The 15,457-nt window shown below is 44.5% G+C and overlaps 3 protein-coding genes across 6 annotated transcripts in view; 2 read left to right on the top strand and 1 right to left on the bottom strand.

The window, feature by feature from the left end:
- The window catches only part of NUBPL (NUBP iron-sulfur cluster assembly factor, mitochondrial), a 56,236-nt gene extending 55,827 nt beyond the window's left edge, over positions 1-409 (bottom strand). Inside the window, exon 1 of one of the 2 annotated variants that reach the window (XM_083619336.1) lies at positions 244-409. In XM_083619336.1, the coding sequence (XP_083475462.1) occupies positions 244-357 (114 nt within the window). In that variant the 5' untranslated portion in view covers positions 358-409. The remainder of the gene's footprint in view (positions 1-243) is intronic. The other variant, XM_083619339.1, reaches the window with a different exon arrangement.
- A 4,138-nt stretch (positions 410-4,547) lies between these two features.
- DTD2 (D-aminoacyl-tRNA deacylase 2) lies at positions 4,548-9,214 on the top strand. Of its 2 annotated transcripts, none has more exons than XM_083620526.1 (3): positions 4,548-4,935; positions 6,893-6,962; positions 8,729-9,214. In XM_083620526.1, the coding sequence occupies exons 1-3, from the start codon at positions 4,630-4,632 to the stop codon at positions 9,052-9,054; spliced, it is 702 nt and encodes a 233-aa protein (XP_083476652.1). In that variant the 5' UTR covers positions 4,548-4,629; the 3' UTR covers positions 9,055-9,214. The 2 variants fall into 2 exon arrangements, with proteins under 2 accessions (XP_083476652.1, XP_083476653.1); XM_083620527.1 differs by having other exon boundaries at positions 4,564-4,893.
- Positions 9,215-12,586: 3,372 nt separating this feature from the next.
- HEATR5A (HEAT repeat containing 5A) overlaps positions 12,587-15,457 on the top strand; it is a 59,842-nt gene continuing 56,971 nt past the window's right edge. Inside the window, exon 1 of one of the 2 annotated variants that reach the window (XM_083609240.1) lies at positions 12,587-13,066. The gene's annotated coding sequence lies outside the window, so the exon portion shown is untranslated. The remainder of the gene's footprint in view (positions 13,067-15,457) is intronic. The other variant, XM_083609241.1, reaches the window with a different exon arrangement.

Below are 15,457 nucleotides of genomic sequence, written 5' to 3'. Positions count from 1 at the left end.
GAGCTATAGAAATGTCACTTGAAACCAATCTCACCAACACACTTTAAAAAGGGGGGGATTGTACAGTGCAATTAATTTGAAAAGGGGATTTCATAGCTCGCGCCAACCACTGTTTAGAACCCCTTTCATCCACCAGGCACGAAAAGGACGCACCGCACACCGACATGCTCCGGAGCTCCCGCCTGCCTTGTGCCCATCAAAACTCCTGTCCAAAATGAAAATGGCTCTCCACGCGTCACTTACCCGAAAGCGGGCGGAAACAGCCGAGGTCGCGGCTCCACCCCAGCCTAGCCGGAGCCATGGCAAGGCTTTTCTCTTCGCAGTTTGTAACGCCAGTGCATAAGCTCGCGCCACCATCCTAGCACCCCTCCCAGCGCCTGCCGATGGATCTGCGGAGCCTCGACTCGGCCCAGCCCCCAAAAGGGGCGGGCAACGGAGGCTGCAAGCAAACAAGCAATAAATGGGACTTATTCCTTTTTAGCAACAAAGACTATTAGCACTGCCTTGGCTTTAGGCGATTGGTATGCTGGGGTCAGCGTCACGTTAGGAAGCTACTGAGATCCTCAATACCCCACGAGAGGGCCCACATGTGATCAATCGTTGGCCAGCAACTATTGAGGGTCCACGGCCGGTGGGAGGTTGGGGCCAGTCCACAGTAACACCGCATATCCCTCAAGCTTGGAAACCAAATGGCATTTGCTTTTCTCCTGAAAAACTCAAAAGATGTGCAGAAATGAAGGAGTAATTCTGCTGCTAGGCATAGGTGCTCTCATGAGCAAGGAGTGTCTCCTGCCTGTCTGGATCATCCTCCCTGTCTACTTGTGGGCGCACATATTTGGAGTTTGTTGCCCAGAGATAGGCAGAGTGGGTGGGTTCACACAGACAAAATCGCTAAAGCATTAAAAGCGCACCTATGGGGACACATTGCAGGGTGGTTGTGGTGACCATGAGAAGGTCTTGCCTCCATCCTCCCATGGAAGCACATGTAGAAGCCTTTCTTGCAGAACAGTAACTCATTCCAGTCAGCTTTTTTGTACATGGAGAGGTCATTCATTCATTTATATGCCACCTTTTTCTAAAGGTAAAGGGACCCCCCACAGTTAGGTCCAGTCGCGGATGAGTCAGAGGTTGCAGCGCTCATCTCGCTTTACTGGCCGAGGGAGCCGGCGTACAGCTTCCGGGTCATGTGGCCAGCATGACTAAACTGCTTCTGGTGAACTAGAGCAGCTCACTGAAACGCCGTTTACCTTCCCGCCGGAGTGGTACCTACCGGTATTTATCTACTTGCACTTCGTGCTTTTGAACTGCTAGGTTGGCAGGAGCAGGGACCGAGCAACAGGAGCTCACCCCATTGCGGGGATTCGAATCGCCGACCTTCTGATTGGTAAGCCCTAGACTCTGTGGTTTAGCCCACAGTGCAACCTGCGTGGGTTAAAGGTGGCATACATAGTTCTCTTCCCCACCATTTTATCCTCACAACAACCCAATAAGGTAGGTTAGGCTGAGAGATAGTAACCGGCATAAGGTCACCCAGTGAGTAAGGATTTGAACCCTGGTCATAGTCCAGCGCTCTAACCATTACACCACACAAATTTTTTGCCTTAGCCAACAAAATGTCTTGGGCTGGCCCTGAAAAAGCTGCTGCTACTGTTTCCAGTATTTTGCCCATCTTTTCCCTATGGGACACAACCCCTGCTCTCACATTTCCTTTTCTGGCAGTCTGATGACTAGGCTTAGCACCACCACCAAATACGCAGCAGGTGGGTAGGCTGGCTTTTAACTAATACCATCTCTTTCTGAATGTCTTGTGTGAACCAGCAGGCACTGGTTGTGCTTTGTGTATCTTTTCTCATGTGCACCCATTCCCTGAGGGCCCAATAGTACTGCTCAGAGGGAACTGGTTACTTCTGGTTACTTGCTTGCTTAGTCCCTCTCCTCTTCCTCTCCCTACCTCCCTCCAAGGTGCAATAGATCCACCACCTTGGCATCCAAGAGAGAGTGTAGTTATGGAAGCCAGCAGAAGCAGCTACTTGTGTAAGAAGCAGCCACTTCCCCTTGCACTCAGGGAAGCAGGGCTTTTAATCTACTTTGAGGTTTTCTTTAATTGAAGGGTTTTCATCATGCTCCCTCTCATGGAAAAGAATAGAATAGCACTCATAATATTTACTTTTATTTGTTTATAAAAAATATGTCATAAAAAAATCAAAGCCATTTACAGCAATAAAACACTAAACCGTACTATAAAAACAGACATCAATTAACCATTGTGGAAATATGCATTCTTAATTGCATGTGTAAGCCCGGCAAAATAGAAAAGTTTTCAGCAGGGATTTAAAAGTTGGCACGGAAGGCGCCTGCTAATAGGCAAAAATCTCCCACAAATTTCGAAAACAGTGTGAGCAGCATAGGTGACCTCAAATATTTGCCTGCAGGGATGTGTGAGGACTGGGTGTAACAGGATCAGTGCCAGCTGTGCCTCTGGGCAGTGGCATAGCGTGGGGGGTGCAGGGGGGCCCGACCGCACCGGGCACAACATCTGGGGGTTAGGGTTAGGGGGCGCAAATCCACGGGCTAGGGGGCGCAAATTACTTGCCTTGCCCCGGGTGCTGACAATCCACGCTACGCCACTGCCTCTGGGGCTGATGGATTGCAGACAGGCAGGTGTTGTCTTTTGTGTGATGATGTGTGGATGTGTATTTGGTGCATGTCCCTATTATTAGTTGACTAGGTATGAGGCTGCTGCAGATCTCTACTCACTGGATGATGTTGGGGCAGATCACTTTTTCTCAACCTTTATCTAGCTGAATGGGTTGTTCTGAGAATAAAATGAGAACAGGAGAGCCATGTATGCTGCCTTGAACTGCTTGGAGGAAAATGGGATAGAAATACTTAAAATAGTAATCTAGTCTTCACAGTCAGAGTGCATGAAAGGCCGTTTGTTCAACCCTTGAGATGCAAAGTTCCATTTAGACTAGAGCAGGTCTCTCTATCTAGTCCTCCAAACACACCCCTTACTGCTCCTGCTTTGCACTGCGAGTATTTTTGCCCAGATGGTTTGTCTCTTCGAATGCTTGTGGTCTGAACAGGAAAACAGGGTTTGGAATGTGTATAAAAACTAGCCTACTTGTACAAAGGTAAAATTTACATTTACACTGGCATATGCCCCTCTGAAAGTTCTCTGGAAAGAAATGCAGCGCTTGGGCTGAAAAAAGGTTTCCCACCTCTAGTTTAAAGATTTTACTCTGGCATATTAATATAGAACCAGACTGGTAGCCTCTTCATATGGATCAACAGAAGTTACCCTTGTATGTAATTATATTTACATTTTTGGTGTGTCTGAAATTTGTGCATTTAGGACAAAAAAAATGATTCCAGACAAATATACTGTCTTGCCGTTTATGCAGTTTGCACTTATTTTACCTTTCCCTGCCTTCATCTTCCCTGCCACCACTTCCTTTTTTTTAAAAAAAGGTTTATTTAAAATACTTAACCTCGCTTCTCCTGTTTCTCTCCAGCAGTACTGCATATGTGTTGTTGATACGGAAGCTGCTTTTCTGCATGCACATGAACACACACACACCAACAGAGAAAGCTTATTTATGTCTGCAGTACAATATTCCCTAAGTACCAGCAAAAAAGGGGGAAAGAACTGATGTTCTGCAAAATCATTATGAACTCTTGTAACATGATCGCTAGTTTGTTTGGTGTGATTAATGTGACCTTTGGTTCTTGCATATCACGTGGTAGTAAAGCAGTAAACCGGGAGAATCAGCACATCTGGAGAAAGTTATTGAAGTGCTTCCAATTTTCCCTATCCCCATTGCATTACATCATCTGATTTTTATTTTGATATATTAATACATTCTTGCATCTTTTCCCATTTATTTCCAGTCACTGCATATTCATAAATCTTACAAGATTTGACATTCAGGTAGAATGCGCCAACATGTTTTTGTAAAAAAAATTAAGGGTTATAATAGTTAATACAAGATGTCACCACTACATACATATTTGCTGTTTCTTATAACATCTGATACAAAGTGTGATGTGAAGCCATTGTGTTAGGTATCTCCCCATTCTCAGGAATCAATGGCAAGCAGCTTGTGAGACATGCCCAATACCGTAATTTCATGGCACAAATTGTTTGCATTTGACATGGACTTGCAGCATCTCTGTGCCTCTTATGTCTAGTTTGTCTCTGAATTCTGTGAGATCTTGCATTTTCATCACTACCAATAAATGTGTATTCTTACCAATGTTCTTTTATTATTTGCATATTATAAGGCCCAATTACCGTATTTTTCCATTCATTATCAACTGTTCATACTGTAGCTTTAAAACAAATGTAAAGGCCCAATCTTGCAGGACCTTTCCCCCCCTACGTGACTCATGCCAGCAAGGCAACCTCACTAACACTAACTGCCTCCTCCGGCCAAGATTTGTCCTCTCCTTGCTATTGTAAGCTGCTTTGAACATATATATTTTTAATCAAAATACAAATAAACGATGGCTATTTGACCAAGTGTTTGTGGAGCTTTCATCCAATGATTCCACTTTTCACGATTCCGATTTCTATCTCTGGCTTCTGTTCCTTCCAGGCTTTGCTAACAAGACACAATCCTGTTTTCAATGAGCAGCTTTCACTTCCGCCTACGTGAAGAAGGGGGAAATCAAGAAGGAACCAGGAAGTCCCGTCTCCAGGCTCCTGACACTTGTCGCTCGGCTTCCTCGGCCATCAGCGACTGCAAGCAGGGAGTAGAAGGGAAGAAACGCGGGTCGGGAGGCGGGACCGCCATCCTTCCCCGGTTTCCTCCGCCGCGGACCATGGCCGACTCGACCCGGGGTCCTTTTGCCCGGACCCTTTTGCAGCAGTGCCTGCACGCGAGGCTGCAGGTGAAGCCTGCCGAGCCGGGCTCCGCAGCCGAGTGGGTGGAGGTAACGTCTGCACGGGCAGATCTCTCGGGGTTGCCCCGCTTTGATTTCAATAAGGCATCCCCCGACTTGGCGAGCAGAGATCATCGCTTTCTGCTCCTGTCTGCCTGCTCGTCCCTACCCCCACCAAAATAATAATAATAATAATAATGTTGCCACCGCCGAATTGATCTTCAATTTGCACATCACCCTGCTTGCTTCCTAAAATAATCAAGATGTCCCGATGTCAATACGGATTATTGTAATAATCGTGAGGATCCCCCCCCACCAAGTGCCGGAAGTACTTCGCTTCCATGGCTTTTTTTCCCATCGCTTCCGGAACTCAGGAAAAATCCTGAAACGGAATAGTGGACGTTTTCACGCGTGAAGTTTAAAGCCACGGTTTCTTCTCATATTGCTTAGCATTACAGAGGCGTCTCCCCCTCCCCCCCTCATTTTTTCTTTTTTGCATGGGGAACGATCGTCATGGAGCGAACTGCCTAGTAACCAAAATAGACATTTAACATTTCGGCGAGACTTAATTCTGAGTAGAGATCAGGTTTTTTCACACGTTACACTGAACACAGGTACGAGCTGCCTCTGCACGTGCTCAGGTGCTAGTATGGAAGAGTGCACAATCGTTGGTTGGTGCAGTTCGACTGTAGTGTACACAAGTGCACAGGAACTACATCTGCTTAATGTAATGTGTGAACACCCCTACTGAAACTTGGGAAGCAGCCCAAACTTTTTCCCACTTGTCCTCCATGAGTTTTGCTCAGGTGGTCCACAGCATGTCTGTAAAAATCCAATTAGATTAATGTAGCACAGTACTTTACAGTTGCTACAGCAGGCAGAAAAATCAAGTGATTCCTCAGCAATTTTCAGGTTGTGGGGAGCAGGGGACAGAGTTTAGGAACAACCACTGCGTTGGTTCATCTAGCAGCTGATTTCCAGAGTCTTTCTTAGGCTGACCTGGAGACACCAGGAATTGAATCTTGCAGTCTACCATTGACCGATAGGCCATGCATATTGTGAAAGCACCTGGAGCGGTGAACATTTGACATCTCGGATTTGACGTATTGGATTCAAATTCATCTCTGATCTACCTTACAGGGGTGTTGCAACACTATAAAAATGAGGATAGTTATCATTCTTTTATTAAAATCCTATTTACACAGTCCCCCAGATGTTACAGGACATTGTGAAGTGACATTAATATTATTGTTGGCTTATTTTGTTTTTAATTATCTTTTCCTAAACTGCAGATTAGGCATTATTGTTTCAATACAGCTCATGTTTATGCTGAGATCAGCTTATTTGTACTCTGAAGATTGTGACTGGAGATTCAACTGATAGTCGGAGACTAACAATGTATGGAACATGCTTGCTGCTTGGCTGATTTTTGGCTGATTTTGTTTAACAATTTGAATACAGTTTGGAAAACCTAAGTATATTCTGAGTGCATATCAGACGTGTATGCCTCAAAATAAACTATGTAACTTTGTATTTATTTGTTCAAGAAACAGAGAAAATAAAACATTCAGTTCTCTATCATGGAAGAAGTTGTTTTTAAAAGTATGATGTCTGAGGCACAAAGAAATATGTATCCCAGATATAAAAATGTTTAATTTTATTTGAGTGTGGTCTTTATGGTACTTTCCACAACTTTCCACTAAAAGAAATCTAGCTTGTGACCTTTTAAGACCTAGATTACCTATTACTTCAGAATCTAGACATGGAAAATAAATTGCTTTTATTTTGCATACAGAAACATTTCAGTTTACATCTACTGAAATGAATGAGTTTTCCAATTAAGGTTTAAATCCTAGACATACTTCCCGGGGAATAAGTCTCATGCATGTCTAAGAAGACATGCATAGGATTGTGGTTTCATGCACAATATTAATAGATCTCTTTAATTACAGTAAAAAACGTATGGGTATATGGATGTGTAAATATATTTCTTTGTTATTTTGAATAGATACAGCGAGGACTTATAATCTATGTATGTTTCTTCAAAGGGGCTAGTGAAGAAATTATTCCCAAAATGGGTAGGTGTTTAGATAAAATAGTATTTAAAAACAGCCATTTTAAAACGGCACTAAAATATGCAAATAACTGCAGCTGCATCATTGAGCCTATCATAAAATAGTAATAAGAACTTGTTTCATGAGATTTTTGTAATGAAAAGCTTTGAATCATTAAAAACTGCTCTCCAGGGAAAGTTCTAAGCAAGTATTTCATTCCGAATCGTTCTGCATACAAGTCCGATGTGCTTTTTAATTAACTTGTTCTTATTAAGGTTTGCTGTTTAATAAGCTTGTTGATGCAGAGTGCGTTATTAATACAGTGCCATATTTAACTTAAGGCTTGAGGCAGTATTGAAATGTAGCCTGAATCAGTAACTATGTTACTTTCTGTCCTCCTTTTCTTTTATACTGCAGTTTATTTTGAAAATAAAAATTGTTAAGTGGCACACACTCAGTATCAAGCCTTCTCCTTACAGAAGGCTTGTAGCCAGTGTTGTTCTTCCAAGAAACAGGTACTGCTCATTCCCTTGTGGCCAAAGACTTCTGGCTTTAGCTCCCACTGCGTGAACATGTCAGAAAGGGCTTCACACCTTTGCGCCTTGTTACCTTTTGATCATCTTCTTTTGCAAATGATATGGGTGATGAAGAGCAGCAAAGGGGTTGATTCTTAAAAATTCTTTTGCATTTGTACTTAAGGCGAAGTAGGATTTTAATCATGGGTTATATCCAAAGAAGTCTTGTTTGCACAAGGCCTTCTGCTTGCACACTGGAATTTCCCCTCTCTTTGCTCCCCCCACATGCCCCCCAATATGTTCTGTGGGTTCCCCCAGTCCTCCAGATTTAGGGTGGTGTGTTGCGTGAACCAAGGAAGGGAGATTAAGGGGAAGTTCTGTTGCACAAGTGCAAGTCTTGGTACTAAAAGAACAGTTTGGTTGGATACAACCCTATGAGCTTGGACTAGTTTTTCCAAATTAGTTAATAACTTGTGTTATTACAAAGTACCACCTTGTGTACTGCAAAGCATGAGTGAGGACAAACCCAACTTAGATACCTTCACAGTTATGAAGTTTAGGGACAGACTTATCTCTTAGCATAATCCATGACCCACCAGGTTACCAGGAGAGTGAAATGAAGTGAGAATACATTGCTGTCCCTTTTAAGGCTTCAGAATAAGGGTTCAGAAGAAGTATTTATTCATGGCCCATTATGAGACAGTAAAAAACTAATAAATTAATTGGGCTTAACCCTTATTCGGTTAGAAGTACAGTGGTACCTCGCAAGACGAATGCCTCAGAAGACGAAAAACTCGCAAGACGAAAGAGTTTTTCATTTTTTGAGTTGCTTCGCAAGACGATTTTCCCTATGGGCTTGCTTCGCAAGACGAAAACGTCTTGCGAGTTTGTTTCCTTTTTTCTTAAAGCCGCTTGAAGAGGTGCAGTTGCGACAGACCGTGCTTCGCAAGACGAAAAACCGCGCAAGACGAAAAGACTTGCGGAACGAATTAATTTCGTCTTGCGAGGCACCACTGTATTTCTACTTGCTCATTTTTCTTGATATATAAATGTATACCAGGTAGCCAGTAGAGGGAGCTAATGTACAGGTAAATGTGCTTCTTCTCCACTACTGTATAAGAGGAAACTGGACATTGGAATTCAGGTACTATCCCTGTTTCACGATGCCTGTGTCTTGACTTTTGTCCTTATGGGCAGAATTTAACTTGCTGCATTGCTAATGCATGACCACAAACCTACTAACTGCAATTGTTTTTCCCTTCTCTGTCTTTGCAGTCAATACGCTCGTGAATGTGAAGTTGAGTGAAACAGAAAGCGGCGAATACGTTTCTGTTCTGGATTTGCCAGGCAGCATATTAGTAATACCCCAGGCCACGCTGGGTGGCAAACTGAAGGGGAGAAGAATGCAGTATCATTCCAACATTGAAAAGGAAATTGGGATGGAGCTGTATTCCCAGTTTGTGACTCAGTGTGAACAAGAACTGACTGCAAATACCAAATGTGCAGAGGCTGGGGTTGCTCTCAAGTACGGCACATATGGAAACCGGCAGGTGTTGAAAGTAGATACAAATGGACCTTTCAGTCATATGATTGAGTTTTGAGGAGGGGAAAAGTGATTTATTTTTTTAAGGACATGCATACTGCCTAAGGAATGTTGCACGGTTGTGTTAAGGAATAAGAAATTGATTCTAAGCATTTGAGAGCGAGGAAAAGATTTCAGTAAGCCCAGCTAATAAATATATTTAATTCTTTTCAGTTAAATTGCCTCAAAACGTCTTCCTCCTTCGTGTATGGGACTTAACCAATCAGTAGATGACTAGTTAGCTCCCTGCTTGCTTATATTACAGCATTCTCTTGAAAACCACTTGCAAAATCAACAAAAGTAAATTCCCTAACATAGTTTTTATCTGTACATCTTTTACTATTTGACTGCTCTGAATTTAATAGTAGTACATCATGTTCATTTTAACAGTATTTGGATATTGGTTACGATATAACTTCTTAATTCCATACATACTAAAAATGTGAATGTAAGCCGCTTAATCAATTGCAATGTGTTGCATTAGAAAGAGATTACCACATATTTTGGATTACGGACAAGGGGAGGGTGGAATGGTACTGTGGAGACTATAATAATCAGCTGCCCTCATTATTATTATTTATTAAATCTTTATATCACCCTTCGTCTAAAGATCACAGGGCAATTCACAACATAAAAATACATAATAAAACAAAAACAAACCAATAAGCCCCTCCCACAAACACATATAAAAGGACATAGAATGTTAATCGACCAAAGGCCTGGTTATAGAGTAATGTTTTCGCCTGGCACCTAAAGATATGTAATGAAGGCACCAGGCAAGCCTCTCTGGGGAGAGCATTCCACAAATGGGGAGTCTCCGCAGAATCATAAAATCGTAGAGTTAGAAGGGACCCTGAGGATCATCTAGTTCAACCCCCTGCTATGAAGGAATATGCAGTTGTCCCATACAGGGATTGAACCTGCAACCTTGGCATTGTTAGCGCCTTGCTCTAACCAACTGAGAAAAGGCCTCTTTCATGTTGCCGCCCTCTGGACCTCGTGTGGAAGAGGCACACAAAGAAGAGCCTCAGATGATGAGCCCAGGGTCCAGGCTGATTCATATGGGGGGAGCTGGTCCTTGAGGCATTACGGTCCTGAGCTGTTTAAGGCTATATAGGTCCAAACCAGCACTTTGAATTGGGCCTGGAAAACTAATTGGCAGCCAGTGCAGTTGGGTCAGGATTGGTGTAATGCGTTCAAACCATCTTGCACCGTTGAGCAACCTAGTCACCAAATTCTGCACCTGTTGAAGTTTCCGAACCATCTTCAGAAGCAGCTCTACGGATAGAGTGTTGCAACAATCCAGCCTAGAGGTTACCAGAACATAGACAATAGAAGTTTGGCTATCCCTGTCCAGCTAGAGGTGCAGCTGAGCCACCAGCTGAAGCTGATGGAAGGCACTCCACCCCACTGAGGCCACCTGAGCCTCAAGCGAGAGCAAAGGATCCAGAAGTACATACAAGCTACATATCTGCTCCTTTGGAGGAGTGGAACCCCTTCAGGAGCAGGCAACCTCCCTTCCATCCAGTCTAAGGAGCCACCCACCAAGAACAGTGCCTTATCTGGATTGAACTTCAGATTGTTGGCTCATTCAGTGCATTAGTAAACGCCATTCTCCACTGATGCATTTAACGGTAAAAAACTGCTTTGTGTTACAGTCAGCTGTCTTAGGTCATTATGAGTAATATTAAGCACAAAGTGAATGAAGCTAGTGACTCAGGTTGTTTCACATTTTTTTGGATAGAGTTCAGTCAACAGTCATCATTACAATGCTTGTAGGGATACTTTGGCCTTAGGAAAAACACTCAGAGCAAACAGTGGGCATTACTGCGCCCACCAAATTTGGAGAAACAAGTTGGCAGCATGAAGGCACTTATTTCTGACTCCGATGGCAACAAATCTAAATTACTTTTCCAGTTGCCATCCAGCAGAGCTATTCTGGGTGGTTAAGGTAATGGTGAAACCTGCCTAACAGTCTGCAACATCTGAAGTCTCTGCAGTCTGATGTGACTAGCTTGCAAGGCACTTCAGGAATAAAACCATCAGAAACTCCAATATGTATTTGTTTACCCAGGCTTACAGGGGATTTGGTTGGCCTGCTAGTGACCCTCAGAGTTGCATTCTGCCTATTTGAGGAATCTCTGGTATTTTACTCATGTTGTGGGTTAAAGTATGACCACACAGTTGTGAATAGTATACAATTAAAATAAATAATATGGTGCCTGACACCAAAAATACCTCAATCCACTTTTATGTGGATTTATAAGTAACAGGCAACATCTCTGAGGAAAGCATTCTAGAGGCAGATCATTACAATCAAGAATGACATCTCCCCAACTACCACCTACTTTAGCTCAGCAGGGGCAACATAGGATCATAGAATGATAGCATTGGAAAGGATCCTGAGGGCCACTTTCTCCAAGCCCCTGCAAAGCAGGAATCTTTATGCATGTTCCCCATCCAGTTTGAAACCATACAGGACCCTGCTTAACTTTGCAAATGTGTTAGCAATTTTATTGCTGCACCACTGTAACATAAAGACAGTCTTTAAGGGACTCCTTCCGGAACCTGGATCCCAAGCTGTAGAGTGCTTTGAAGATAAGCACCAGCACTTTGACCTGTGCCTGCATGGAAAACAAGCCTCAGCCACTTAATTTTCAATACTGCCTAGAATGCTTTTATTGCTTCCAGGTAGCCCAAGTGACTATCACAATCAGTTTTGCTACTGTTTGGGTTGTTGGGTTTCTGTCAACGACCACAGCCAATTATCACTCTTAAGAGTGTTCACACTCTTTTTCAAAGTATCTTGGAAATGTATTGAATGTGTTAACCAGGCAGTGTCCTGCTGAGTTCATTGGAACATCCAAGTCCAAAGAAGCAAACATTTTGTGGGCTGCCCCACAAACAGGTTGTGAACAGAATTGTGTGTGTGGTTGCAGTTACGGTAGATCAAATGCAACAGATCAAATGTATTTCAAAGGGGGCAGTTGTGGCAGCGCAAGAGGGAATGTGGATGTTTTAAAAGAAGGCAGTGCCACAAGGAAATGTTTTCTCAAAATAAAAAAATAATGCAGGCTAAAAAAACCAAAAGACTCTTTCCCCTGTCGTCATCTTTTGGTTGCTAAGTGAAGCCCAACTCTCTCACTCTCCGTCTCTCTTTTAAGGAAAGGAATGGCCCTGGCCCTGAATGAAAGAAAAGTTTGACTCCAGAGCGGAACTAGCGGAGTTATTTGTCTGTGGTTGCCCGGGGCCGGCTCCAAACCAATTCATCCTTGTGGAGGCCGAGACTTTTCAGCCTTGGCAAAGGGAGCGCAGTAGGTGTGTGAGTACAGAAGACAACATGGTGCGGCGGGGAGGAGGATCAGGCTTCGTCAATAATTCCTGCGAAAACAAATGACAACGGTTTCACCCCTTTCAGGCGTGTTAAAATAAATAAATAAATAAAGCATATATGCACGCCTATTGATTACAGCACAGACCAGCATAGCGTTGTCAGAAGAGAGAGAGAGAGAAAGAGGAAGGGGGGGAAGCAGGCAGTGCGGAGGAGGAGGAGGAGGAGAAGAAGGGGGCGCCTGCTGCGAATTGAAGCAGCCCCGCCACCCGAGAAGGGAGCCTCGGCCCGCCGCGCCGCCTTCCTCGCAGGAGCCTTTCCCGGGGCGCGAGGCCTGCGCTTGGCCGCCGTGGGCGTTCGATGGCTCGGGGCCCGATTGCACGGCCCTGAGCGGCTGCTCCCGCGGGGAAGAGGAAGGGCGCCCCGAGAGGCGGCTCCTCCTCCTCGTCCTCCTGCTGCTGATCCGCGGGGAGGGCGCGGGGCTTCCCTGCTTCACGGGGGAGAAGCGGCAGCGGAGGGAGCGCTCGGCTTGCCTGGGACCCCACCCTGCGGAGCCAGCCACGCAGCCCGGCTCCCCCCGCGGAAGCTGCCTGCAGGCCGGCGAGCGGAGGCAGCTCCTCCTCCTCTTTCTTTCTCGGGGAGAGGAGGCGCAGGAGCCGATCCTGGCTGGCTGGGAGTCCCGTCGGGGCGCTGGTCCGAGGTAAGCTGTTCCGCTGGGGAGGTTTCTGGGGCGGGCTGAGGGGATTCAGCTGCTTGGGGGGACACGCGTCTGTTCCCCACTGGTGGAGTGTGAGGCGGGTTGTGGGGTAGACTTTAGGTTCAATAAAGAACTGGTGTCGAGAGAGGGGACCACGGCGACCAGTCCCCCCTTGGAACTGTTTTCTAGCCAAAGGCAGGACACCCGTCACCTCAAAGTTTTCAGGTGTCCTTGCCAAGCCTCCGGACAAGGAAGGAAAGTGTCAGCCTCTTATAAAGGGCTCGGGGTTGCTTGGGTCGAAAAAGAGATATTCCCAAGCCCCGGAAGCCAAGGGAAGTGCGCTTATCTCCCCCAGGAAAGCTGCTAGTGGAAGTCCTCGTGGGGTCAGCCTTCAGGATATGTGGAATAAGCACCAGTTTCTGCCTGCAGAGCTAAGCACAGACTCGAGGTCCCTTAAGGCTGAGGACGAGTTACTTGCTGTCGAATTCTTATCATTAGGGTCACTGGTAGCCTTGAATGTTTATTTTTATGTGTAAAGTATGCCTCTGTTGATTCTGAGTATGGAGCAGGATTGGGGGGGTGGCTATTCTAGACTTACTAAATGCAAGTTGTAAGGGTGTAATTTTGCGGCTTGTAGAATAAATAAATACAGGCTCCTAATGGACAAGAGATTCTGGTTGCCCTGTATCATGTTGCTTTGTACAAAACATGTTATGTCAGGCCTTGAGGAGGACACTTTATTTTTGTTTTGTTTTACTTTGGATCAGTCAATCTGGAGTTCATCATAACATAACAAGAACCCTAAAGGGTTAGGGCAATGGTCTGGCATCCTTTTCTCAATAGTATCCAACCAGATACCTATGGGAAGCCTGCAAGGAGGACCTGAGCACAACAGCAGGCCCCCTACCTGTACACTCTTTGATTCCCAGCAACTCGCATTCAGTGGCATGCTGCCTCTGACAGTGGAGTCAGTATGTCACTGTGGCTAGGAGCCATTGGTAGCTTTATTCTCCATGAATTCGTCTCTAATCCTTTTTAAAAGCTGTCCAAGTCGGTGGCAATCACTACTGCTTCCTGAGAAGATTGTACATACAACCTAGATCAAAGGTGTTGGAAAAACCCATCCTGTAACCACTTGGTTAGTAGAAAAGCTTAAAGCTTGCAATCTTCCTTCCAGTTGAACTCACTGAGGCTTACAAGTGTATAAAGCTGCATAGTGTGTTAAGGAGCAACACAGAGATCTTGAGCGTGGACGTTAGGAAATGCCCTGTTGCTTTTATTCATGTGATTAATTAGCTACACCTTCATCACATGGACATCCTGGGAAGGAGGGGTTCACTCTAGCAAAATAGAAACAATACATGAACTGCACAAAATCAGCAAAATTGCAGGGTAAATGAACATTCAACATAATTAAGACACTGTGGATAACACTTAAACAGTGCCTAAGCTTGGGTGAATAAAAATACCTGGTGCCAAGTTGACATCAACATAGATGCCAGAGAACTCTTCTCTGGGAAGAACTTCCCAAAGAACTGAAATGGTTGTCTCCCCAGTTGCTACCCTCCGTACCTTAGAAGATGGAGGCATACTCAGGAAAGTTCTGAGGGTGATATTGGTCAGACTGGTATAGGAAAATATGATCCAATAAGTACTTTGTATTTAAACTTTTAAAGTGAGCACCCCCACTTCAAATTAAACTCAGAAATGGATCAGGAGTCAGTGAAGCTGATTCAACACTGAGAAGACATAGTTCCAGCACCCATTCCCAGGTGGCAGCTGCTTCTGAAGGCAGCCTCATGTTCAGAATCAGCACAGTTCAGTGGTTTACTGGGGAGTATTGAACACAAAGTTGCGTAAAGTCTAAGACAAAATGAGAGTGGCTAAGTATTAATTCTGCTGGTATATATTGTGATATGCAGCCTAGTGGATATCTTTCTGTGTGTGTTGTATCCATTTAGACTAACAGTATAGTCTGAAGGCACATGATGCAACAACGTTGTTAAAGTTATCACTGGTTGAGTCTAGCCAGCGTTGGAATGGGAGACTGCCAGTTTTGCCATCATGAATTCTCTAGAGCAGCCTTGCCCAACCTGCTATCTGCCAGATGTTTTGGACTACATCTCCCATCGTCCCTGTAGTCCAAAACATCTGGAGGGTGCCAGTTTGGGAAAGTTTACTCCGAAGGAAAGGTGGGAATCATTTTTCATTTTCACCGTAAGTTTCTCATGAAAGAGAGCAGGTGGTAACACTCACACACAAAAATTTTCCAAGTAAAGAGTCATTGAAACTTCTTGAGCAGCAATATATTTATCAGAGTGGTCTACATTTTATCTGTATTATTGCCTGACTCTTGACTTGTATGGTAACCAATTACTGACTGGTTGGCCTGGT

Source organism: Podarcis filfolensis, assembly GCF_964270895.1.
Source record: "Podarcis filfolensis genome assembly, chromosome: 1".
Classification (NCBI taxonomy): Eukaryota; Metazoa; Chordata; class Lepidosauria; order Squamata; family Lacertidae; genus Podarcis; species Podarcis filfolensis.
Note: the sequence above shows the minus strand (reverse complement) of the source record. Positions and strands in the feature narration are given on the sequence as shown.

What these genes read in the sequence shown, in the direction of transcription:
- DTD2 (XM_083620526.1), top strand. Translation starts at nt 4,630, where the DNA reads ATGAGCAGCTTTCACTTCCGCCTACGTGAAGAAGGGGGAAATCAAGAA. An exon ending in CCGCAGCCGAGTGGGTGGAG is followed by an intron (nt 4,936 to 6,892) that starts GTAACGTCTGCA and finishes TATTTTGAATAG; the next exon opens with ATACAGCGAGGACTTATAAT. An exon ending in AGAAATTATTCCCAAAATGG is followed by an intron (nt 6,963 to 8,728) that starts GTAGGTGTTTAG and finishes CTGTCTTTGCAG; the next exon opens with TCAATACGCTCGTGAATGTG.